The following is a 25,740-nucleotide window of genomic DNA, read 5'->3' as shown; positions in this document are numbered from 1 at the left end:
TAAAGCAAGTGGTAGATTAGAATATAGTTCAAGTGTGTGGACCCATACCAAATAGAACTAACTGTAGATACTGAATGTATACAGAGAAAGGCAGCACAAATAGTTACAGGTTTCATCATTGGGAGAGTGTTACAAAGATGCTGAAGAAGCTGACTGGCAGACTCTTGAAGACAAGAGGTAAACTGTCACAAGAAAGCCTACTTACAAAGTTTCAAGAACGGGCTTTAAATGATGTTTCTAGGAATATATTACAACCCCCATCTATTGCTCCTATAGGGACCATTAGGACAAGGTTAGATTAATTACAGTACACATGGAGGCACTTAAACAATTATTCATCCCACACACTGTATGTGAATGGAATTGGAAAAACCCTAATAACTGGTACAGTGGGACATACCCTCTTATATACACTTTACAGTGGTTTGCAGAGTACAGATGTAGATGTAGATTCATGGTTGAGGTCTTCCCTGATGGTGATGGCATTTTCTATCAGGATAATTGTCCTTGTCACAAGGCCAAAATCATGCTACAGTGGTTTGGGAGCATGATACCAACATCATTCTCTAACCATCTCTATGAGTCAATTCACAATGATATCTTGCTAACCAAATTCACCTGATCCGAACCCAGTGGAAAACATCTGGGATGCTCCAATGTCCAGCTCCACACCCACAAACCACAGGCCTGAAATTTACAGGAATTGTGTGACCTGTGCTTAGACATTTGGTGCCACTTACCTCTGGAAGCCTACAAAGTTTTTTTGAATCCATCCCATACACAATTGCTAATGCATTTTGTTCTGGAGGCAGATGAATGTGTTATTAAGCAGGTGGTTATTATGGTAAGATCCCTAAAGTTAAAAGAAAGAAAGAAAAGAGAGAGAGAAATTGCAAAATTTTTGCTCAAGTCTGTCTTTGCATTGGAGTTAATAAATGCCAAGCATCCACTGTTGTCTTTCAGACTGACTATTCGGCCAGAGCCAGTATCGAGTTTAGCTGGGTTGGGTGGTGGAGACAGGAAGTAATGCCTGGTAAGATTTGATGAGTGAAAAACAATAGAGATGGGAATTAGAAAGGACTGCTGTAGTACAGAAAATATAATGACATGCTGATGAGATGGTTAGCACCTTTGCAGGGAGCATTATACAGAAGCTTTAGCAGAACCGTGGATGATCTTGATTAAGAGTGGCTCTGAGCACTATGCGACTCAACTGCTGAGGTCATCAGTCGCCTAGAACTTAGAACTAATTAAACCTAACTAACCTAAGGACAGCACACAACACCCAGCCATCACGAGGCAGAGAAAATCCCTGACCCCGCCGGGAATCGAACCCGGGAACCCGGGCGTGGGAAGCGAGAACACTACCGCACGACCACGAGATGCGGGCAATTGATTAAGAGTAAAAGATAAATAAAGAAAGTAATGAGAGAGCTAGATTGGTGTGGTAATGTAATAAGGTATTACTCGCCAAACCTGACTGACAATCCGGCCCTGGGGGCAGCACCATTGTGTTTACACCCAGCAAGCAAGGAGGGGACATAGGAATAGTGTACACTTACACTCCAGTACTCTTACAACTGGAGTGCTGTTACACGCTACACATCTTTACTTGCAACTCTATGAAGTGACTGTAGTATCTGGAATCAGACACGACCAGGAGGCAAGGCCAACCAGCTGAGTGCGGCAGTGATGAGTCACCAAAAACCACGGATGGACAAGAAATGCAACACAACAAAATGAGAGTGAACCGAATTGACAGCTTTGATGCAGCAATATCAGGAACGAAACGATGATGAGTGCAGTGGTCAATACAAGAGCACAGACCAGACACAACTGAGATCCCATGTGCTGTTATCTTTATAGTGCAGCTGTGAGAGCATAAAGGCTGCTGCAGGGGATGTGGCTCATGAATAGCACTGAGGCAGCAAATTTTAGGACCACCACCTAGCGGCTGTTGTCTCGGTCTGTGTGTTCTGGCAGGCTTTCAAGCTCATCAGGTCAGGATATTAGAGTGAGAAACAGAACTTACAGTATTTCTCACCTTAGCTGGTTTGCTGGCAGTTTTCGTAAAACTAGATTTCCCAATGTTGTCATTATTTTCCACAGCAACACCGAGATTAATCATTTGCTGTTTTAGACATGGATTATAATGCTGACTCTTTATCTGAATTTACGCCACCTGATTTCATTATATTTCCAGTTTCTTTGTCTGACAGAGTATCTGTCCTTCAATAGTCTCACACACTTTTTTGATGTGATCAAAGTAGCGTTACATAGAAAGGCTTGCACCAGGCATGGTGACGTGACAATCACTTATTAGCAACAGAGGCATCAGTTTTTATTTATTTGGGTTATAGAATAAGATGCTTGATGTATTACAATTATGGATCTTATTCTTTGCAAGATCCCGCATCGGCTGTATAGGATTTAAGTCTAGATGGTATGGCAGCAGTAGATAAGGAACCATTTTCTTGCAAAGTTTTTCAGGAGGGTAATGGGAAGAAGTTTGGTGTTCCTTAATTAATGCCAAAAGTTTGTCTTCTCTTGTCTTTATGCATTTTTAATTTTATTTTTATCCATTTGTACATGAAAGTTCAAAGTTTTCCTATTATAGTCTTATAGAAGAAATGACCATGAAACAAAATTCTGCATTCACACCAGTGGTACATTGTCTGGCTCTGTTGTTTGACAAAACTCATTAGACACTGTCACTTTTCAGCATTTATTCACAAAACAAAATGTGCATAGGGCATATTTGGCTGGGACCCCTTGCCGTCTGGGGCAAGTCATTTTATTCCACATCACTTTGGCAACTTGCGCATTGGTGATAAAGAAATGATGATGAGGACAACACAAACACCTAGTCCCATGTGGAGAAAATCCCTGACCAGATCAAGAATCAAACCTGGGCACCTGGGCACTGCGGCTGAGAGTCAGCAGTGCTCAACAAAAGTCCATGAGCTGCTGACATTTGTTCACAGTCAAGTGGGTATGAAAAATAAGTGATGATATCCTTACTCAGGGACTTTTGAAATCAAATCCCATAGCTGGAACAGTTGTTCCTCAGGGCTTCTATGCTTGTCTTGTAGTCCATTTTTCGTGACAAATGCTGTCGAGTTTTTGCAGAGATTGATTTCTTTGTGTTATTCACAATAGCACAGAAATTGTTACGTAATAATTCATTTATCTGTATCATCATTGAAATACTTATTATATATATTTTCCTTTTTCTGCTTTGGGGTAGATCCTTGAATACTGCTCCACTTGGCATCATGTACATCTTTCTGTAATTTGCACATCACAGACTTACTTAACTTTCACTTGTCAATATTTGCTTGCATCTTCCATTGCCTTCTCTGTTAGCATTATTACACCTTTTTGAGTCAGCACAGATCCGCAATTTCTTGTTTTATGTCTGCCAGCAGCTTACTGCAGACTTCTGTTTTAGAATGCAGAATATTTCAACAAAGAGATGAAGTCTGTTTGCGAACAAATATCTGAAACTGATTTTATTATCAGCATCCAAAGTCAGAAAGGAGTAATTGTATTGAGAAGTGAGTGAGAAAAATCAAAGATCTCTGAAGAGGCCTCCCCTTCAAAGCTTATGTAATTTGAACTATATTGGTCTCCATCACATTTACTAAGTACTTTTATAACTAATATCTCAATCTATCTGTAATAACTGCTATTTTCCTAATTATTTATTGTGTGACATTGATAGCATTTAAATATTTTAAAGGGTTAATTAATTCATTCATTATGTTCTGGAGATCCCATCAAGGAGGGGAACCTCCACATGTCAGGAATGAGGCAAGGAACAGTATGAAACAAAATAAAACTGTAATTTTGTTGTCTGTAATATAGTTTAAATGGTGAAATTCGAATACTTTATATCCTGAAGAAAAACTGAAAACTTCTTGTGGATACAATGATCACTGAAGCATTTAAAGGCTGTGGAAAGACGAGTCATGCAAGAGAAAGTAGAGGCAGTCACGCCGGGCTACTTATGTTAATGTACACAAAAAATAAATTGAGTAGTGCTAATCTACACACACTGGTAAGTATACAAATTGCTTCTAGATTATTTTATATGTGTATATGTATATTAGGTACCTGACTTTGTAGCCAAGGTCACTAATGCACATCTGTGCAGTGGTGCTCTGCTTGGAGGTAAGCTGGTTTGAATCCAGGTGGTGGATGAAATTATCATTGCCAGTGTTTGGCCAACCAAGGGAGGAGAGGTTCCTGAACACAGTGTCCTGAATTAAGTTCCAGACCTCTCTGCAGTGTCTCATAGGGTGAGGGCATGTGACGCTCTGGCGATACATCTGTTGGATGGGGACATTAAGCTTGGCAGGCTCCTCTGTGCCTCTGAAGAGCAGTAGGCTATGTGCCGGCACTGTCTTTCACCCTCTCCCTTCCCTACATCCACAACAACAGAAACCCAACACTACCCTGTACAAGCAATCACCATAGTCATCCATATGACACAGATATACACCTGACATTTCATAACAGGCCGGAAGAAGGCAACGGCAAACCACCTCCAGTAGGATCTTGCCATGACTGGTAATAGAGTGTCTGCTCCCCCCTGCTCATTCCTGAGTGTGGGACTATTTATTATGGATATTAGGAGAAAACAACTGCTTTGAATAAAGCCACAGCTCCTCCTCTTCTTACACAACTCAGTTCCCAGTTTTATCTAACACTTCAAACAAAGATTTTATGTAAGTTCACTCAGAACACTATCAGTTTTCTATATATTTGCAAAGTCTAGACCTATTTAATACAAATATTAGGGTTTAGGAGAATTTACATTTTTTAGTATGAATACGCTTATAAATTGTGGAAAGACTGGCTGATAAAGTATTACTTCACTTTATTTATGAATCTTTCAGGATTTTCAATTCCCTGCCAGATGTTTACCAACAACCTTTTTGAGAATTTTGCTTCAGAGTATGAAACTCCATTCTGAACTCTGGATAGGGATGCTTTATTGACATGGAATTATTTTTACCTCTAGTGTTGTACTGTGAATTTTACAGTTCATCCTAAATTCAATCTTGTTAATCACAAATATCATTAGCAAGTATATGCATTGGCATGTACTAGTTGCTTCTCACAACATTTGTGATGACACAGTCATGCATACGGCAGTCTCTCCTGTGTCGGATTCATGCATGAAAAGAAAATAACATAAATATTAATACTTTTTGTTATGGTAAACTACACCTGTAAAGAATTACAATATTTTCAGCCACTGATGGACAGCACAGCTCAATTTCTCTTAGTTGCAAGGAGTCTGCACATGGCAATCTATGCATATTCTGAGAAACAGTATTTTCATCAAGTATATTTTGTCTCTCATGTGTGTATTAACGTACTATGTTACCAAATTTTCTGTTATCTTCATGAAAAATTTTCTGAGTGGTTATTTCTTTGTGTATGAAATGTTCAATAGCTTTTAAGTTTGTTATAAAATTTCACTGATTATCAGTAAATATGCAATACTGCCTCTATAATCTGTTATGCAGAGGAAAACTTACCTTACATACTACATCACGAATGAAGTTGTCAACTTCAGGCACTGAAATGCTGAGCCGCAAAAAATCCCTAAGTTTTGGTGCCAGAAATGCAAGCATCAGCTTGATATAGCGCCAGTTGCTGAAATGCATCTGTTGTTTCAGATTTACTCGTAACGGTGCTGTGTTGTCTCTCAGTGATTCACTCTCTATTCCAAGAAATGCCATTCCCACAATGTCAGTCATGAAGCAAGCTGACATTTCCCTTAACTCAATAACTGCTTCTGTAACAATGGAAACAATCCAGTAGCCTGCATGCAACACAATTAATAACTTTACCAGTGCTCAAGAATCTTCCATTTCAGTAGTTCATTTCCTCTTAAAAATGACAAAATTTCCTTACTGTACAGTGATTTAGAAATATTGCACTGTCAGTTGTATAAAGCATTATGAATTGCAAAGAGACAATTTATTTAAAATATGAAACACTCCAAAGTGGATACACATGATTAATGGTGTACATCTAGGTGTCCAGCTGACTAGTTGTTTTTATTTTTGCACACTACTTTGATGACCAACCCTGTCCTCTTCTTCAGGTGCTGCGTATACCATCTTTTGGTGTATGATGGAGGTTACTTTGTGTACCAATATCACTTCCCCAGTCACGTTGTTTGCTGGAAGAATGATTGCTGAGCTCAAATCTCTCTAATTTTAACTTCATGGTCTTTTCATGAGATATATGTAGGAGGAAGAATATATTGGTTGACTCTTCTAGGAACATGCACTCTTGGAACTTTACCGGTATACCACACTGTGATGTAGAATGCCTCTCTAGTGGCATCTCCCTCTGTGGTTCGTTGAGCATCTCCGTGAGGCTTTCATGCTCATTCAATGAACCTGTAACAAAACATGCTGCTCTTCTTAGGATCTTCTCTAATTCCTTTATCAATCCTCTCTGGTATGTATCCCAGAATGGTGAGCAATATTCTAGTACTGGTTGAACAATTGTTTTATAAGCTACTTTCTTTGTTGATGGACTACATTTCCTGAGGACTCTTCCAAAGAATCATGTCCGGTGTCTACCTTTTCTGCTATTAGTTTTATTGGTCTTCCTGCTTCAAATCAGTCTGTCAGGCTCTTAGATATTTTATGGAAGTGAGGTGGATGCTCGGGTGAGATACACCAAACAACACCTTATAATCAGGAGTTCATTTATTTACCTCTTCACACAAGTAAGGCTTACAGAGAACTGGATGGCGGAACGAAACAAAGATAATGTTTTGCTCAGTTCAAAGATGATGCTCAGATTGATACTGGAGTCGATCTCACCGGCGTCACATCCCCCCCCCCCCCCCTCCCCCAGTACAGAGTATTCCTGAGAGGCCGGGTAGGGGACGACAATGGTGTCGGCAGCACGGGTAGTCCACAGGAGCCGAACCACAGTCAGCTCGACAGCATCATCGGGGAGCTGTGTTGGTAGATGACATGAAGGAAGGTCCGGAAACCGAACCTGGAAGTCGTTGAAGCGCGCCAGGCGTCGTACTGGGTATGCTGGTCGTGCGGCGACAGGTAGGCCTGCGGTTTGTAGGAGGAACGGAGCAATGATGATGATGGGTGTGTCGAACACACAAAGCATGTCCAGGTCGACGAAGGGTGAGAGGGGAACACATTTCACCAGGTGGCAGGGAATGGCGGACGTTGTGTCATGAGCATTGGATGAAGCGAACATACGACAAGCAGTGTGTCATTGCATAGTATTATAGAGATGTTATGGATTATGTCCGGGGGGACAGGCACAAACACCTCGAGCGAGGGCACGTTCAAGATGGGAGCCGTGAGAAACGTCGACAGGGCGAGGCAGGCAACGGGGGAGAGGTCGAAGGGGCCGGAGAAGGGCCTGACGGCGAGGGCGTGATCGTAAGTAAGCTCGACGTGGGGAGCATGTGGTCACTCGACGGAGTGTCTGAGACCGGAGCAGAAGGCGAGATCAGAGAAGAGTTCGACGACTGGAGCTGGAAGTCACTCGACTGAGTGAGTAAGTCCGATGTGGAGGAAGTGGTCGGAGCGTCGTGAACCATGACAGTGAGTGGTGTGGTCGTGGCCTGAAGGGGGTAGAAGCGGGCTCGACAAGAGCAGGCTTAAGTCTGTTGAGAGAGACTGTAACAGCTGAATCTTTTATCTGGATGTCATAGGTGTTGGCTGAGTGCCGGAGAACTCTGTATGGGCCGGTATGTGGGGGTTGGAGGGGTGCACGGACAGTGTCATCTCAGAGCATGACATACTCCCAATTGTTCAGAGATTTCGGGACGTGAACCTTAGGGTGGGAATGGCTGGCGGGTGGAGGGATGTGGAGGTTGATGAAGTGGCATCTGACGCGGTCCATGAAGGAAGGTAAGTCAGACTGAGGGAGAGAAGCGGAAGGGCTCACAAGTTCGCCAGGAAGAACAATGTTCTGGCCGTATACGAACTCGACTATTGTGCCTTTGAGGTCTTCCTTATAGATCGCACGAATGCTGAGTAGCACAAGGGGAAGGGCCTCCGTCCAAAGAGAGTCGTGGCATCAAAGATCCGCCTTGAAACTGTGATGCCAGCACTCAACTAGCCCATTACTTTGCGGGTGATATGCTGTGGTATGGATGCGCTGGATGCCGCAAATGTTACAAATCTCGTTGAACAGGGCCGACTCAAATTGTCTGCCCTGGTCAGTCGTAATGATAGCTTGACATCCGAAACATGATACCCATGACTCGACGAAGCTCGAGCAACAGTTTCTGCTGTGATATTTGGGAGGGGGACAGCCTCGACCCAGCAGGTTGTTCGGTCGATAGACGAGAGAACATAACAAAAGCTGTGAGAGGGGGGGGGGAGAGGGCCGAAAATGTCAATTTGAATATGCTGGAAACGCCCAGGAGGGATCGAAAAAGTGCCGAGAGGGGTAAAGTGTGCTTTTGTACTTTGCAGCGTTGGTTCGCGACGCAGGAGCGTGCCCATTGGTGGCAGTCCTTGTTGACATCTCTCCACACAAAGTGCTCTACTACAAGGTGGGCAGATGCACGAACACTGGGGTGGGACAGCTCGATGGAGCGTGGTTGGGATGAGGGGGCAAACATGCCAGTACTGTCGTCACACCAGATCTCACCAGAAATGCCAGGGAAGGTGGTGCGGACGAAGTGCAGTGAAGAAGTAGAGTCTGAAATCAGGTTTTGTGTGTCCTCGTCAGCGGATTGGAGGTTAGGCAGTTCAGAGAGGTCTAACAGCGAATGAACGGCGTCGACTCGTGAAAGGAATCAGCAACTATATTGTCAGCACCCTTTATGTGGCTGACATCGGTGGTGAGCTGAGATATGAAGTCCATGTATCTGAAGCGGCGAGGAGGCGGGTCAGCTGGTGGGTTTGTAATGGCTGCAGCCAGGGGTTTGTGGTCTGATAAAACATAGAAAGGGCGTCCCTCAATGTCAGTCTTAAAATGCTTGATCGCTTCGTAGACCGCGAGCAACTCCCTGTCAAACGTGGAATATTTCCGTTGTGCATTGATGAGCTTGTGTGAGAAGAACTGCAGAGGCGAAATTTGGCCGTTGACTGTCTGGCTAAGGACAGCGCCGATGGGGATGAGGATGCGCAATGGTTCAGGCCTCGGCAAGAAGATTTTTGAGGGTAGTGAAAGAGTCAGTCATAGCAGGGGTCCACGGAACGGGCTGAGATCCAGAAGTGTTGGTGCCTGCCAAGGAGTCCGTCAGTGGAGCCTGAATCTCTGCAGCCTGAAGTAGGTGATGGTGATAATAATTAACCTACCCCAGAAAGTGCCGGAGCTCTTTGAATGACGAAGGTCTGGGTAGGTTTAGTATTGTTTGTACTTTGTCAGGGGGCGATCAAATGCCGTCGTCAGAGACCCGAAAACCAAGAAAAGTGACAGCGGGTTGATGTAGCTGCAATTTGTCCTGGTTCGTCTCGATGCCAGCTGCCACGAGAGTGTCCATAACAGTTTGCACATGTCGGATGTTGTCCTCGACAGAGGAGCTGAACACAAGAATGTCATCAAGATATGCAAAACAGAATTTTAGGCCGAATAGTACTTCGTTGATGAAGTGTTGCCAGGTCTGTGTTGCGTTTTTTAGCCCGAATGGCTTGAATTGAAACTGAAATAACCCCATTGGGGTGGTGATTTCTGTCTTCTCGATGTCTTCAGGAGCCATGGGGATCTGGTGGTAGGCCCGTTTGCGATCAATGACAGAGAATGTGGTTGCTCCTGCGAGGGAACTGGTAAAGTCGGGAATGTTGGGAATGGGGTAGATGTCCATAATTGTTTGTGCGTTTAGTCGACGGTAATCTCCGCACATGCACCAGGACCCGTCTTTCTTGGGTGTCATATAAATGGGCGTAGACCAGCTACTGGCAGAGGGTTCAATGTCGCTGGAGCTCAGTAGTTCAGAAATATCTGCTTTTTAAGGTCGGAGAGGCACTCGGGACAAAGACAGCGTGATTTACTGGAGATCGGGGGGCCTGGCGTTGTGAACCGTGCCGTTGGTGATGACGGAAATGTTGCTGGCAACACGGGAGGTGGTTTGTTTACAATGTGAGGCATACGGGGCAGGCGAGGCGAGGTCGTGGTGTTCGGAGCCACTCGGCGGATCCGACGGGAGCTGAGGCGGCAAAGTGTCCCAGGAGTCAACGCAACAAAATGGCCGCCGGCCCGAAGCAGTGGCACCGTGGTTGGGTGAGCTCAGTAGAGCTTGTGTTGTGTTAGTGAGTCCATTGTCCGAGGGCGCGGCCTGTGACAGCACGGTCACAGGCGAAGCGCTAGGCACGAGTGCTCTGTTTGTGTTGTCAGTGGTGGTCGCACGGCGGTGCGCAGGAGCCGAAGTTGCATAGTTTGAGGTGCTGCCCGTGAGGGGAGGGGTAGGAGCTGTCAGTACGGGAACACGTGACGTTCGTCATGCATGCACACTCGTGTCTGGCCGAGTGTCAAATGCTGCCATGTTAGGGGGGCCATGGTCCTGTGAAACTGTCAGTACTTGTTATGGGAGACTTGATAGCACAGTTGCGAGGGGTAGTGGGAGGTAAGTACATGGAGGCTCGATTGCTGGGACTACAAGTGGATTCGACACACGTACTGACCTTGCTTTGTCCTTGTTGCAGTATCTGTAATTCCTTTGCTGCATCAGATAGCTGGAGCTGAGTTTCGTGGAGCCGGAGGGAGATCTCAAAGTTTTCCTTGTGTAGGCGAGCGACGTTTTCAAGCTCAGCAAGGCACTTGTGCGTTGTTTCTTGTAACGTCTTTGACAGAGCCGAGCATGTACAGATGAGATGAGCCCGGACCGAAGTGTCACGGGGGGGAGGGGGGGGGGGGGGCGGCTTGCTCGATGGAGCGCAGGGGAAGTGAGTTTTGGACGGGTGATGAAACATGTTGTTTCGCACTAGGTCTGGTGAAAGTTTGTGGTGTCACAAGAAGGCAATGCCTAGTATAGGTTCCTCAATATTGCACACTAAAAAAGTCCACTCGAGTTTGCAGTTTGCGGAGAGTGAGACGACATGTGAGGTTGAACCCGAGCACTGTAGTTTAGTAGAATTCACAGCTTGCAGTGAAGTATGATGAGGGCGGATGCTCGATGACACTAAGGACGTAGGCAGCAGTGAAACATCGGCACCTGTGTAAACTAGGAAAAAGTATCCCGACGAAATTTCTTTAATATAAAGTCGTCCGCAACTATCTGATCGTTCCCGGACAGAATGGAGCACCCGGACCTACCTGCGATTTGCGTTTGGGAAGCAGCAGGGTGGTCTGCAGTTCCGTGCCGCCTCACCAAACCGTGTGTGGAAGTAACAGTATGGGTAGTGTGGCTGCATTTCCTGTGGAAAATTCGTTGCCAGAGGCTGTGGCCGAGGTTCAGAGGCCACAGTCGGTTCGGTTGCAGGAGGGGGCGTGACCGTGCAAAGAGCCGGTGATGTCCCAGTTGCTTGTTTTGTTTACTGCTTCCCAGCACAGTACGGCCCCGGCTGCGTCCAGCCGCAGGGCGATGAGCCTGAACCTGAGACTTGTCACGTAGGCAGTGGCTGGCGAAGTGGAGCAGTGATGCATCGTGTAGTTTGTCAGCAATTGTCATTCGTTGCTCAACAGGTTCGGGAGACCTCTGAGCCAGAGCAAAACGGATGTGGGGAGGTAGTTTATCTGCCCAGATGGTGAGGAGAGCTGTGTGAGAGACTAGATCGTTGCTGACCAGGGCCCGTAGCCGTCTCCAAAGTTGTGAAGGGTTGTCGTTGCCTAGTTGCTCGATGTGGAGCACTTGCCGTATTGCTGTCTCAGTTGAGCGTGCAAGCCGACGTAGAACTGTCTTTTTGGCTAGAGTGTACCGCTTAGCTGAGTCCGGGGCATCGACCAGGTCAGCAATCAAGTCCTCCTGGCCGTGCAGGTGGGTGATGAGGCACAGAAATCTGGTTGATTCGTCGAGTCTGAAATGGTCGAACACTTCGACCACAATTTTAAACCAGGTTATTGCCCTGTCGGGATTGAACGGCAGCAGCATCGGTAAGCTTTGTAGAACGTTCGGAAGAACAGGGTGAGTTGAATTCGTCGGGGTACTGCCTGAAGCAAGCTGTTGTTGCTGCAGTATTCCAGGAGAGTGTGTCTCCAGGGTATGTGGTGACAACGGCTGGTCGGGTGGCAGCATGAAGGTGACGCGTTGTGGTTGAGCGCGATCCGTCGTGACGTGGAAGGCCGACGTGGGTGGGACACCGTAATGTGTCAATTGCGGTTGTGGAAGTTCGATTGGAGCCGGCGCGGGGGCGGCAGTTGAGAAAAAGTTCAGAGTTTGAAAATGCGTGCCAGTCCATGGAAAACTTGACGTGCAATCAGAGTCGGAGGCACCTGTGTTGCAGGGAGGCTGCGGAGGTGTGGGGTGTCCAGAAGCACAGTGTGGGAAATGACGTCAAACATTGGGCAAAATGTGTGAATGTTCAGTGTTCGTAGTCACTTCACTCAAAAGGGTGTGCGGAAAAGGTGAATGTCGTGGCACAAAACACTGAGGTGTAGCAGTAGGACGGATATGGAGGTCAGGCACAGATAACAAGCCATTGTTCCTGTTGCAGGCCGAGGTACTGAAGCAGGAAGGCACGTGCTGATGCTGAACCGAGGCAGGCACGGGTGTGGTCGGATGCTGAATGGGTTGACCTGTGAATTCCGGCCACATTGCAGGAATCCGCGTGGTACTGCACGGATTGCGGTGTGGCAAACCATTGTCCTGGCGGTGGTAGGTTATCCAATGGAGCATTTGCAGAAATTGGCATTGATCCCGCACTACACGGAGATCCGTAAGAGGTAACTGCACAGTCTATGAGGGAGGGCACATGTGGCGGTAACAAAGGCGTCTGATAGCCAGAGTCATGCACACTCCTAACCTCACTTATTGTTGCAGGCACGAAAACGTCCAGCGAAATCGGCGTAATCGACAAGTGAGAGGCATGTTGTTGCAGTCCTGGCGGGTGTACATCGCCCGCAACACAATGCATGTCGATCACAAAATCTGGCGTTAGGCATTGGGCTGAAGCCATTGTTCAAATGTTGTGTTGATGTAGTACACGCGAAAATAACCGACGCGGAGGCTGCGGACACAGTAAAACGGCAAAAATGGAAGACGTTACAACTTGGGGTCACCAGTGAGGTGGATGCTCAGGTGAGATACACCAAACAACACCTTATAATCAGGAGTTCATTTATTTACCTCTTCACACAAGTAAGGCTTACAGAGAACTGGATGGCGGAACTAAACAAAGATAATGTTTTGCTCAGTTCAAAGATGATGCTCAGATCGATACTGGTGTTGATCTCATCGGTGCCACAGAAGTAACTGCTTCCAGTGATTGTTCTGCAATTGTGTAATCATACAGTATATGGTCTTTCTGTCTATGTTTTGTAATATGTTACATTTGTTTATGTTCAGGGTCAACTGCCACTTTCTGCAAGAAGCATCAGTCCTCTGCGGCTCATCCAGCACTTTGCTACAATTTTCCAAAATTGCAACTTCTCTCTATTCAATCGCATCATCCATGCAAAGCCTCATGGAAATTCTGACATTATCCACAAGATCATTTATACTTATTGTGAAAAGTAATGGTTCTATATACTTCCTTGTGGCACACCTGACATTAAGTTTACTGCTCAGGACTTCTTTCCATTGAGAATGACATGCTGTGTTCTACTTGCTAGAAACTTTTTGTCCAGTGACACATCTCTTCTGATTTTCTTACACTCATATTTTGTTCATTAGGTAGCAGTGTGGAACTGTAACAAATGCCTTCTGCAAGTCAAGCAGCGGGAACTCCAACCAGGCAGCAAGTACGCAGAATTGCACAAATCATGGCACTTGAAGAGGACAAAATACTGTGTGAAACAAAATATTGTCTTATATCTAAAAACAAAGATGATGTGACTTACCAAACGAAAGCGCTGGCACGTCGATAGACACACAAACAAACACAAATTCACACACAAAATTCTAGCTTTCGCAACCAGCGGTTGCTTCGTCAGGAAAGAAGGAAGGAGAGGGAAAGACGAAAGGATGTGGGTTTTAAAGGAGAGGGTAAGGAGTCATTCCAATCCCGGGAGCGGAAAGACTTACCTTAGGGGGAAAAAAGGACGGGTATATACTCGCACACACACACATATCCATCCACACATATACCCTCTCCTTTAAAACCCACATCCTTTCGTCTTTCCCTCTCCTTCCCTCTTTCCTGACAAAGCAACCGCTGGTTGCGAAAGCTAGAATTTTGTGTGTATATTTGTGTTTGTTTGTGTGTCTATCGACGTGCCAGCGCTTTCGTTTGGTAAGTCACATCATCTTTGTTTTTAGATATATTTTTCCCACGTGGAATGTTTCCCTCTATTATATTCATAAAATATTGTTTTACCATTATATAATCTATCTGAAACCTTCCAGTGTCTCCAGGCCTCTTCCATATATACAACCTTCTTTCATGATTCTTAAAAGAAGTGTCAGCTATGATAAAGTTATGCTCTATGCAAAATTCTGCAAGATGGCTTCCCCTTTCATTCCTTACCCCCATTCCATATTCACCTACTACATTTCCTTCTCTTCCTTTTCCTATAGTCGCCCTCCAGTCCCCCATGACCACTAAATTTTCGTCTCCCTTAACTATCTGAATAATTTCTTTTATCACATCAGACATTTCTTTGATCTCTTCATCATCTGTTGAGCTAGTTGGCATATAAACTCATTCAGGTAGTTATAAAATCGAAATTGATGGTATTTCATTATTTAGGAAGTATTCCATATATGTGAAAGAAAAAGTTGGCAGAGGAAAGAATGATAATTGAAACAGAGCTGTCCAGAAATTAAAGAAGAGGATAAAATGTGCCCAGAAAGTTAATAGAATCTAATTTGCGAAAACAATAATCCCATACCTGTGTGCTTAGCTGCAGCAGTTTCCACATACAACGTCAGTTGTCTGCTGATGTAATCCACAACATGAAACAAGTTCCTCATGTTTCGTAAGGTGAACGTCGGTGTTAGTCTCATGCGTGTCTGCCTCCACCTGTGTGACAAGATTTTATATAATAAAGTCTTTATAAGTACTTTGAAAGCTACTGAAAAACAAGGAAGTATTTTCTGTTTCTGAGAACTTACCATTTTCAAAGTGACATAAAGAAGAATCAGTTTTAAGATGTGTTTTGTCAAATTTTAAAGGTGACTGAACTTACTATCAACACTTCTGAAAACTACACCAATATTAAATTTGTAAGCAAAATGAGTATTTGCTATTACATTTAAAGTGTATGATGAAGCAATATATGTCACTTAATGGCATAGCCCACATTATACATATTGGCAATGTGTATTGAATTTGAGTGAGGCAGTACAATGTTTAACACACTGGATTTTGAAAAAAATGACATCAAATACCTGTCTTTCCATCTAAATTTATATTTTTCATAGCTTCACTAAATCTAAATCAACAGGAGTATTTATTGATCAGTCAAAAGCTTTTGACATTGTGGATCATAAGATTCTGCTGTCAAAGCTTGAAAAGTGCATTACTCAAGGTACATCCAACAGTTGATCCACTTCCTGCTTAAGCAATCATAAGCAAGCAGTGAATGTCAGTCACACCTTCTGATCCTTTTGTACATTAACCATCTAAGCTTAGATGCGGATGCTCATAAAATGATCATTTAAAGATGACACTACCTCACTTTTATTAAAATGGAAAGTTATGGAAGAATTACCAAAATTGGAAAACACTGTCACAAAACACTGGGCACAGAATAAAAACATTTTTAAAAATATTAAAAAAAAGTATCACACTATAATTTCACAAGACTCTGTGCAAGGATATATACATCCCATTTCCCTCTATCAATTATGAACTAGTTCGTAACATTACAGAAACCAGATTCTGGATTATCGTGGCAAATCAGTGTAAAATGGAATAAGCATATAAAATATCTGAATGCAAAATTGAGCAAGACCTGCTACATTTTTTGCTCACATAAGTCCTGCTGTATTAGAAAACAGCAAAGAGTGCATATCATGCCTATTTTTATTCTCATCTTAAATATGAGGTCATATTTTGGGGAAATTGTAGAGGAGTTCCCATCACATTCAGATTGCGAAGAAAGAGCTATTGCAGTCATATTAGAGTGCAAATCCAGAGACTTATGCAAATCACCGTTTAAGATCTCTGGTATTCCTTCTCTACCATGTACCTACATGATTGAAGAATGAAAAAACTGATACAGATGGCCTGGGGAAGATCAGTTTGGGGTCCGGAGAAGGTAACACCCCATTACAAGGTAGGCAGCACAAGAGCAAACCTATGTACATAGCTTTTGTAGATTTAGAGAAAGCTTTTGGCAATGTGGAGTGGACTACACTCTTTGTAATTTTGAAGGTAGCAGGGATAAAATACAAGGAGCTAAAGGTTATTTACAGGTTGTGTGGAAACCATACTGGAGTTACAACAGTCAAAGGATGTGAGAGGGAAGGCATAGCTGAAAAAGGAGTGAGGTAGGGCTGTAGCCCATCCCCAATGTTATTCAGTCTGTGCATTAAGACATTGAGCAAACTGTGAAGGAAACGAAGGAGAAATTTGTAAAAGGAATTAAAGTTCAGGGAGAAGAAATTACAAACTTTGGCATTTGCCAATAACATTGTAATTCTGTCAGAGATGGATAAAGGCTTGGAAGGAGAACTGTACAGAATAGATAATGGCTTGAAAAGAGATTGCAAGATGAACATCAATAAAAATAAAACAATGGTATTGAATGTAGTCGAAGTAAATCTGGTAATGCTGAGGGAATTAAGTTAGGAAAGGAGACACTAAATGCTGTAAATGAGTTTTGTTATTTGGGCAGCAAAAAAACTGATTATGTCCAAAGTAGGGAAGATGTAAAATGTAGAGTGGCAATAGCAAGAAGAGGGATTCTGAAAAAGAAGGATTTGTTAATATCTAGCATAAATTTAAATGGTAGAAAGTCTTTTCTGAAAATATTTGTCTGCAGTGTAGCCTGGTATGGTGAAACATGGACAATATACAAATCAGACAAGGAGAAGATAGAAGCTTTTGAAATGTTTTACTATAGAAGAATACTGAAGATTAGATTGGTAGATTGAATAACAAATTAGGATGTACTGAACTGAATTGAAGAAAATTGAAATTTATGGCACAATTTGACTAAATGAAGGGGTTGGTTGACAGGACAGGTCCTGAGGGCTCAAGGAATTTTCAATTTGGTAATGGAATAAATTGTGGGAGGTAAAAATTCTAGGGGAAGACCAATGCTGGAAAACAATAAGCAGGTCCAAATGGATGAAGTTAAAGTAGTTATGCAGCAATGATAAGGCTTGCACAGGATAGTGACTGCTGATATCTGGTGTTTATCAGAGTGCTGAAGCAGCAATGTGTTAAACATGATGTATATGAAGATACCAGACACTGCTGGTGTAATGTAAACAGGCTTTAGTGAGGCCCTACTGAGGAGGTCCAACAGTGACAATGCTTATACAACAGGGACCTTCACCGGATGCAGGGTCTCTGCCCCCAGACACTGCTTTGACCCCCAGTGTTGGTGCACTGTCTACTACAGGCAGCAGTGTTGAACTGAAGTCACAGCTAGTTGCTCTATCAACTGGAGGACTAAATAAAGTGCAAGTTGTATGTTAATTTTTTTTTTTTTTTTTTTTTTTTTTTTTGTCAAGTAACACCTGAAGCAATCATCCTGGCCATCCACATCACTAGATGCTACCAGTGACCTGCCACCTGACTTTGGGCTGCTGAACCTACAACCCTACCAGGTAGGATGCAGGTGAGCTTCACTGATTTTCCTCAATGATCAGCTGCAGAGGCTGGTGCTTCCTAGACTTCTTCAGACTGAATCATCTGGAACCAGATTTTCAACTGTTGGTTTTACGGGTCATCCAGATGGAGTAGGATTTAGTCTTTTTTCCATATAAACCTTTGCAAACTCTGTTCTGGTTCCGAATCTCTGCTTAAAAAATGCAACACGCAAATTTTGAAAGTAAAGATACTCACACACAGACAAATATCACATATTTCTCCCCTGGGTTAAATGTTGCTCAGGGTGACAGGAGGGGCACCTTGTCAGAGTACAAATATAAAATAATTTCTGAATTTTAATGTGCTTTCATAGCTGAGTGATCAGCATGCTTGACATTTCAACATTGTCAACGACTTTTCCTTGTTGGGAGAAGAGGGTACATGCAACATTTTAAAGTGATCAGGAACTCTTGAAGTACTGTTGGCTCAGTTACGTGACACCCAGAAGAGTGATGTCATAATCTCCTGTCCATCCATAGCAACGTCTAATAAAATATGAGCCAGGAGATCACACAGTTTTCGATCCTTAAAATGCGTTATATAGGTGCTGATTATGGAGTTATGGAGTTTATTTAAATTTTACCAAAAGCTCGGATGGTCAATTTTCCATCATTTACCCCCCTCCCCCCCCCCCCCCAACACACACACACACACACACACACACACACACACACACACACACACGCAAACACACACAGGCTAATGCTATAACCACAAGTAGCCAGATAAACAGGAGAGAGCGATGACAGAAGGCGAGAAGACTGCCTGTGGACAGGACTCAAATCCATGCCGGAATCAAGCAACAGGGCTGATCCAACGGTGAACCCAACACAATAGGAGCAAGTCAATAGCAACTTGTGTAGCCATGATGTGCAATGAACTTTCAACACAACATTCTCAAAAGGTCAAGTATGAGCCACAGTCCAAATTGAGACCAAAGAGGTTAACCAATATCAAAACGAAGTTGTCAATGAGAAGTCAGTAGTACAGTGGAGACAGTAAAGAAAGCTATCAGACAAAGTACACGATTGACTGAGCAGTCAAGGTGTGGCAGATTTATGCCAGCCGTGAGGGTCACTGTTGGCCGGTGTATTCATGTGGCGAGATGGTGGCACACTCACTAGGTGAAAGCAGCACTGTGGCAACACTGCCCTCTATCGTCCATCAATATCCATTTGCTCTGGTAGGCATTCAACTTCCATGCAGTCTGATACCAGGTCCCTCCCCTCCCAAAATGTCTGCTTGTGTCTGTGTATGTGAGGATGGATATGTGTGTGTGTGTGTGTGTGTGTGTGTGTGTGTGTGTGTGTGTACGAGTGTATACCTGTCCTTTTTTCCCCCTAAGGTAAGTCTTTCCGGTCCCGGGATTCGAATGACTCCTTACCCTCTCCCTTAAAACCCACATCCTCTCGTCTTTCCCTCTCCTTCCCTCTTTCCTGATGAAGCAACCGTTGGTTGCGAAAGCTTGAATTTTGTGTGTATGTTTGTGTGTCTATCAACCTGCCAGCGCTTTCGTTTGGTAAGTCACATCATCTTTCCGCTCCCAATCCCGGGAGCGGAAAGACTTAACTTAGGGGGAAAAAAGGACAGGTATACACTCGCACACACACACATATCCATCTGCACATACAAAGATACAAGCAGACATTTGTAAAGGCAAAGAGTTTGGGCAGAGATGTCAGTCGAGACAGAAGTACAGAGGCAAAGATGTTGTTGAAAGACAGGTGAGCTTTGAGCGGCGGCAAATTGAAATTAGCGGAGATTAAGGCCTGGCGGATAACGAGAAGAGAGAATATACTGAAGGGCAAGTTCCCATCTCCGGAGTTCTGACAGGTTGGTGTTAGTGGAAAGTATCCAGATAACCCGGACGGTGTAACACTGTGCCAAGATGTGCTGGCCGTGCACCAAGGCATGTTTAGCCACAGGGTGATCCTCATTACCAACAAACACTGTCTGCCTGTGTCCATTCATGCGAATGGACAGTTTGTTGCTGATCATTCCCACATAGAAAGCTTCACAGTGTAGGCAGGTCAGTTGGTAAATCACATGGGTGCTTTCACATGTGGCTCTGCCTTTGATCGTGTACACCTTCCGGGTTACAGGACTGGAGTAGATGGTGGTGGGAGGGTGCATGGGACAGGTTTTACACCGGGGGTGGTTACAAGGGTAGGAGTCAGAGGGTAGGGAAGGTGGTTTGGGGATTTCGTGGGAATGAACTAAGAGGTTACGAAGGTTAGGTGGACGGCGGAAAGACACCCTTGGTGGAGCGGGGAGGATTTCATGAAGGATGGATCTCATTTCAGGGCAGGATTTGAGGAAGTCGTATCCCTGCTGGAGAGCCACATTCAGAGTCTGATCCAGTCCCGTAAAGTATCCTGTCACAAGTGGGGCACTTTCGGGGTTCTTCTGTGGGAGGTTCTGGGTTTGAGGAGATGAGGAAGTGGCTCTGGTTATTTGCTTCTGTACCAGGTCGGGAGGGTAGTTGCGGGATGTGAAAGCTGTTTTCAGGTTGTTGGTGTAATGGTTCAGGGATTCCGGACTGGAGCAGATTCGTTTGCCACGAAGACCTAGGCTGTAGGGAAGGGACCGTTTGATGTGGAATGGGTGGCAGCTGTCATAATGGAGGTACTGTTGCTTGTTGGTGTGTTTGATGTGGACGGACGTGTGAAGCTGGCCATTGGACCGGTGGAGGTCAACGTCAAGGAAAGTGGCATGGGATTTGGAGTAGGACCAGATGAACCTGATGGAACCAAAGGAGTTGAGGTTGGAGAGGAAATTCTGGAGTTCTTCTTCACTGTGAGTCCAGATCATGAAGATGTCATCAATAAATCTGTACAAAACTTTGGGTTGGCAGGCCTGGGTACCCAAGAAGGCTTCCTCTAAGCGTCCCATGAATAGGTTGGCATACGAGGGGGCCATCCTGGTACCCATGGCTGTTCCCTTTAATTGTTGGTATGTCTGGCATTCAAAAGTGAAGAAGTTGTGGGTCAGGATGAAGCTGGCTAAGGTACTGAGGAAAGAGGTTTTAGGTAGGGTGGCAGGTGATCGGCGTGAAAGGAAGTGCTCCATCGCAGCGAGGCCCTGAACGTGCGGAATATTTGTGTATAAGAAAGTGGTATCAATGGTTACAAGGATGGTTTCCGGGGGTAACAGACTGGGTAAGGATTCCAGGCATTCGAGAAAGTGGTTGGTGTCTTTGATGAAGGATGGGAGACTGCATGTAATGGGTTGAAGGTGTTGATCTACGTAGGCAGAGATACGTTTTGTGGGGGCTTGGTAACCAGCTACAATGGGACGGCCGGGATAATTGGGTTTGTGAATTTTAGGAAGTAGGTAGAAGGTAGGGGTGCGGGGTGTCGGTGGGGTCAGGAGGTTGATGGAGTCAGGTGAAAGGTTTTGTAGGAGGCCTACGGTTCTGAGGTTTCCTTGAAACTCAGCCTGGACATCAGGAATGGGGTTACCTTGGCAAACTTTGTATGTAGTGTTGTCTGAAAGCTGACGCAGTCCCTCAGCCACATACTCCCGATGATCAAGTACCACAGTTGTGGAACCCTTGTCCGCCGGAAGAATGATGATGGAACGGTCAGCCTTCAGATCACGGATAGCCTGGGCTTCAGCAGTGGTGATGTTGGGAGTAGGATTAAGGATTTTTAAGACCAATATGTCTGCTTGTGTCTCTATATGTGTGGATGGATATGTGTGTGTGTGTGTGCACGAGTGTATACCTGTCCTTTTTTCCCCCTAAGGTAAGTCTTTCCGCTCCCGGGATTGGAATGACTCCTTACCCTCTCCCTTAAAACCCACATCCTTTCGTCTTTCCCTCTCCTTCCCTCTTTCCTGATGAGGCAACAGTTTGTTGCGAAAGCTTGAATTTTGTGTGTATGTTTGTGTTTGTTTGTGTGTCTATCGATCTGCCAGTGCTTTTGTTTAAACATTCCACGTGGGAAAAATATATCTAAAAACAAAGATGACGTGACTTACCAAACGAAAGCGCTGGCAGGTTGATAGATACACAAACACAATTTTGAGGTTTTGGGGGGCGTGGAGTTGGAAGTGGGAGATTGAGTAGATGGGAGTGACTGGGTCTGTGTGCAATGAGAGGAGGTTGAGGTTTGCTGGAAAGGTTGTGAAGGGTGAGTGAGTTGCCTTTCCGGAGGTGGGAAACCAGGAGATTGGATAGTTTTTTGAGTTGGAGGGTGGCATGCTGTAGGAATCAGCATGGGTTCCGAAAAAGACGATCGTGTGAAACCCAGCTCGCGCTATTCGTCCACGAGACTCAGAGGGCCATAGATATGGGTTCCCAGATAGATGCCGTGTTTCTTGACTTCTGCAAGGTGTTTGATACAGTTCCCCATAGCCTTTTAATGAACAAAGTAAGAGCATATGGACTATCAGACCAATTGTGTGATTGGATTGAAGAGTTCCTAGATAACATAATGCAGCATGTCATTCTCAATGGAAAGAAGTCTTCTGAAGTAAGAGTGGTTTCAGGTGTGTCACAGGACTGTTGCTATTCACAGTTTATGTAAATGACCTTGTGGATAACATCGGAAGTTCACTGAGGCTTTTTGTGGATGATGCTGTAGTATATCGAGAGGTTGTAACAATGGAAAATTGTACTGAAATGCAGAAGGATCTGCAACGAATTGACGCATGGTGCAGGGAATGGCAATTGAATCTCAACGTAGACAAGTGTAATGTGCTGTGAATACATAGTAAGAAAGATCTTTTATCATTTAGCTAAAATATAGCAGGTCAGCAACTGTAAGCAGTCAATTCTCTAAATTATCTGGGAGTAGGTAGTAGGCGTGATTTAAAATGGAATGACCATATAAAATTAATTGTCAGTAGAGCAGATGCCAGACAGATTCATTGGAAGAATCCTAAGTAAATGCAGTCCAAAAACAAAGGAAGTAGATTACAGTATTGTTCACCCACTGTTCGAATACTGCTCGCCAGTGTGGGATCCATACCAGACAGGGTTGATAGAAGAGACAGAGAAGGTCCAACGGAGAGCAGCATGCTTCGTTACAGGATCATTTAGTAATTGCAATAGCATTACAGATATGATAGATAAACTCCAGTGGAAGACTCTGCAGGAGAGACGCTCAATCGCTCGGTACAGGCTTTTGTTGAAGTTTTGAGAACATACCTTCACTGAGGAGTAAAGCAGTATATTGCTCCCTCCTACGTATATCTCATGAAGAGGCCATGAGGATAAAATCAGAGAGATTATAGCCCACACAGAGGTACAATGAGAATCTTTCTTTCCACGAACAACACAAGACTGGAACAGAAGGGAGAACTGATAGAGGTACTCAAGGTACTTTCTGCCACACACCAGCAATTGGCTTGCAGAGTATGGATGTAGATGTAGATATGTTGTTGAGAGATGTGAAATATAAAACGAAGTTGTATGCAGTGCAACTGCCCTGCCATTTAAATGCAGCATGTTCTTCGCAGTTTTCCCCTCTTCCCCTCCTTGCACTCAGACAGCATGGCATAGTGGTGGGGGATATATGTAGCAAGGCTGAGCACTTTGGCACTCGTGCCTGGACAATGCCTGTGAGCCAGTGTCTTGGCCGCCCCTGTGTTAAAGTGAATCACACTAAAAGAGAACCATTTACAGTACCATCAAAGTGAATTACAAAACTGAATCTGTCAATCAGGATCATGATGCAAATAATCACAATTCTGCTAAGAGATACAGATTTGAATGCCTCCTTAAGAAAAGCTATTAAGATGTACCTGTTGCCTCTGAGTGCAAGCAGACCTCTTCCAACCAGTGGATCAGTGTCTGGAGAAAGGTGAAAGTTGCGGTTCACAAAACTGCTAAAGTCTGTAGACAGGATGTAGCTGGCTATAATTGGATCCCTGACTAATAACAGGGGTTGATCAAAGCAGAAGAGGCCTGAAACAGAAAACAGTTTACAAATATGCAACTTGAGTCTGTGCTACAATTTCCTTTTTATATATGAATAAAACTGTTTGTGGGTAATATAGTTAATAATTTTTGATATATTGGTCTAAACAGTAAATTTATCTTATGACTGTCTCCAGAAAGTCTCCAACAAATGCTGCGCAAGTGTGATGGCGGAATGCTTGACAAAGAGAGTACTGCTTGAATTAATTTCAGAAGCTAGAACTGTAAACGTCATAATAATCTTGTCAAGTCTAGAGGATGCTCACAAAGTGTAGTAAACTTCCCCCAACCAATAAAAACTGCCTCACTTTTGAACTTAGAATGTACTAGAAGCCTTCACAGTTCTAAGACCCCTACATATTATTTTACATTCTTGTTAAGATTCTTTAAGATATTTTCAGGAATGAGTACAGAGCCACTTTTAACAACTTGTATACTTCTCTCTCTCTCTCTCTCTCTCTCTCTCTCTCTCTCTCTCTCTCTCTCTCTCTCTCTCTCTCTTACTCTGTGTCTAGCAGATACATTGTTCAAGAGAAGAAGGGAGGAATACAAGAAGATGTACTTAGGAAGGAAGGGCATGGTGGAGGGCAAACAACAATACAACAATGGAGGTCCTTTATTCACAATCTGACCCTGAGCCATCCTTATTTTATTGAATTATCATGTAAGTGTGTACTAGTGTGTGCAATAGCCTGTTTGTGTGTACCCTATTGTTTATGAGAAGTTCCATATAATGCAGTCCCCACAAAAGTGATAAACTATGTGTAACATACTCATAACAGTGATCCAAATGTGTTATTAAATTTCAGTTGAAAAGAACAAGGAGGAAAGTTTTTGATAGAGTACCACATGAAAGAGCTACTGGATATGTTCTTGGATTAGCAAGTAGAAAGCTGCTTTATCAGAATTCAGTTGACTTGTACTGCCAGGATAATACTAGACATTTTTTGAACAGGTTTGATGATGGTTCAGTGACTTATTTGTCAAACTTGCAGGGTGTGAACGACAACTGAGTAACATATATTTGAATATCTTTCTTAGTCTTTGGTGCCCAGTGATATCAGTGACAGTTTCAAGATGAAGATGGCTTGTGAAGGCTGTGGGCCACAAAAGGACACCTCATCACAGCCTAACTAAAATTGTTGTTTGCAGTTCTCATATTGTTTGAATTAATTTTATAGTGAGTTTGTAAAAGATCTGATTCTATAAAGTACATTCTCCATAACATGTAAACAAAATAACTATAATTTTACACTGTTAATATACATGATTCCTTTTCCTGTTTAATAGAAGACTGGAATCACCTGGAAATGCTGGAAAACCAGCTAGGTCAGTTATAAAAGTTAAGTGACCTTTCTTAGGGATCATGATAATTATTTGATATATTATGTGATTTACCTAATATGAAATACCCTTCTTGTTACAGCGCATGTCTACCCTTTGCTGCTCATATAAGGATTATTGTGTATTCACGTGTTTTTGATGTAAATGATCCAAAATAAATCAGCCATGGGATACACCATATATGAGGATGAGTCAAATGAAAACCTTAAATATTTTTTTAAATATTATTTATTGATCAGAAGTGGTTCAAAGCTGTATCACCCCACACTCAATGCAAGTCCTCCAGCACTTACAAAGTGCATAAATTCCTTTAGAAAAAAATTCTTTTGGTTGTCCACGCAACCACTCATGCACCACATGGCATGCCTCTTCATCAGAACGGAACTTCTTTCTGCCCATTGCGTCTTTGAGTAGTCCAAACATATGGAAATCACTTGGGGCAAGGTCTGGTGAGTATGGTAGATGAGGAAGACACTCAAAATGCAAGTCTGTGATTGTTGCAACTGTTGTACAGGCAATGTGGGGCCCTGCATTGTCAAGTTGCAAAAGGACACCTGCTGACAGCAATCCACGTCACTTTGATTTGATTACAGGCCG

At 43.7% G+C, this 25,740-nt stretch overlaps 1 protein-coding gene across 1 annotated transcript in view; it reads right to left on the bottom strand.

Annotated features, from left to right (window-relative positions):
• Positions 1 to 25,740, bottom strand: part of LOC124545252 (cytochrome P450 6j1-like) — a 99,647-nt gene that overhangs the window by 17,781 nt on the left and 56,126 nt on the right. The window contains exons 3-5 of the mRNA XM_047124124.1: positions 23,625 to 23,787; positions 14,944 to 15,074; positions 5,550 to 5,809 (exon numbers count right to left, since the gene is read on the bottom strand). Of these exons, the coding sequence (XP_046980080.1) occupies positions 5,550 to 5,809; positions 14,944 to 15,074; positions 23,625 to 23,787 (554 nt within the window). The remainder of the gene's footprint in view (positions 1 to 5,549; positions 5,810 to 14,943; positions 15,075 to 23,624; positions 23,788 to 25,740) is intronic.

The sequence above is a fragment of the Schistocerca americana genome, chromosome 8 (genome assembly GCF_021461395.2).
Source record: "Schistocerca americana isolate TAMUIC-IGC-003095 chromosome 8, iqSchAmer2.1, whole genome shotgun sequence".
Classification (NCBI taxonomy): domain Eukaryota; kingdom Metazoa; phylum Arthropoda; class Insecta; order Orthoptera; family Acrididae; genus Schistocerca; species Schistocerca americana.
The sequence above is the reverse complement of the archived record's forward strand: the minus strand, read 5'-3'. Positions and strand labels throughout refer to the sequence as shown.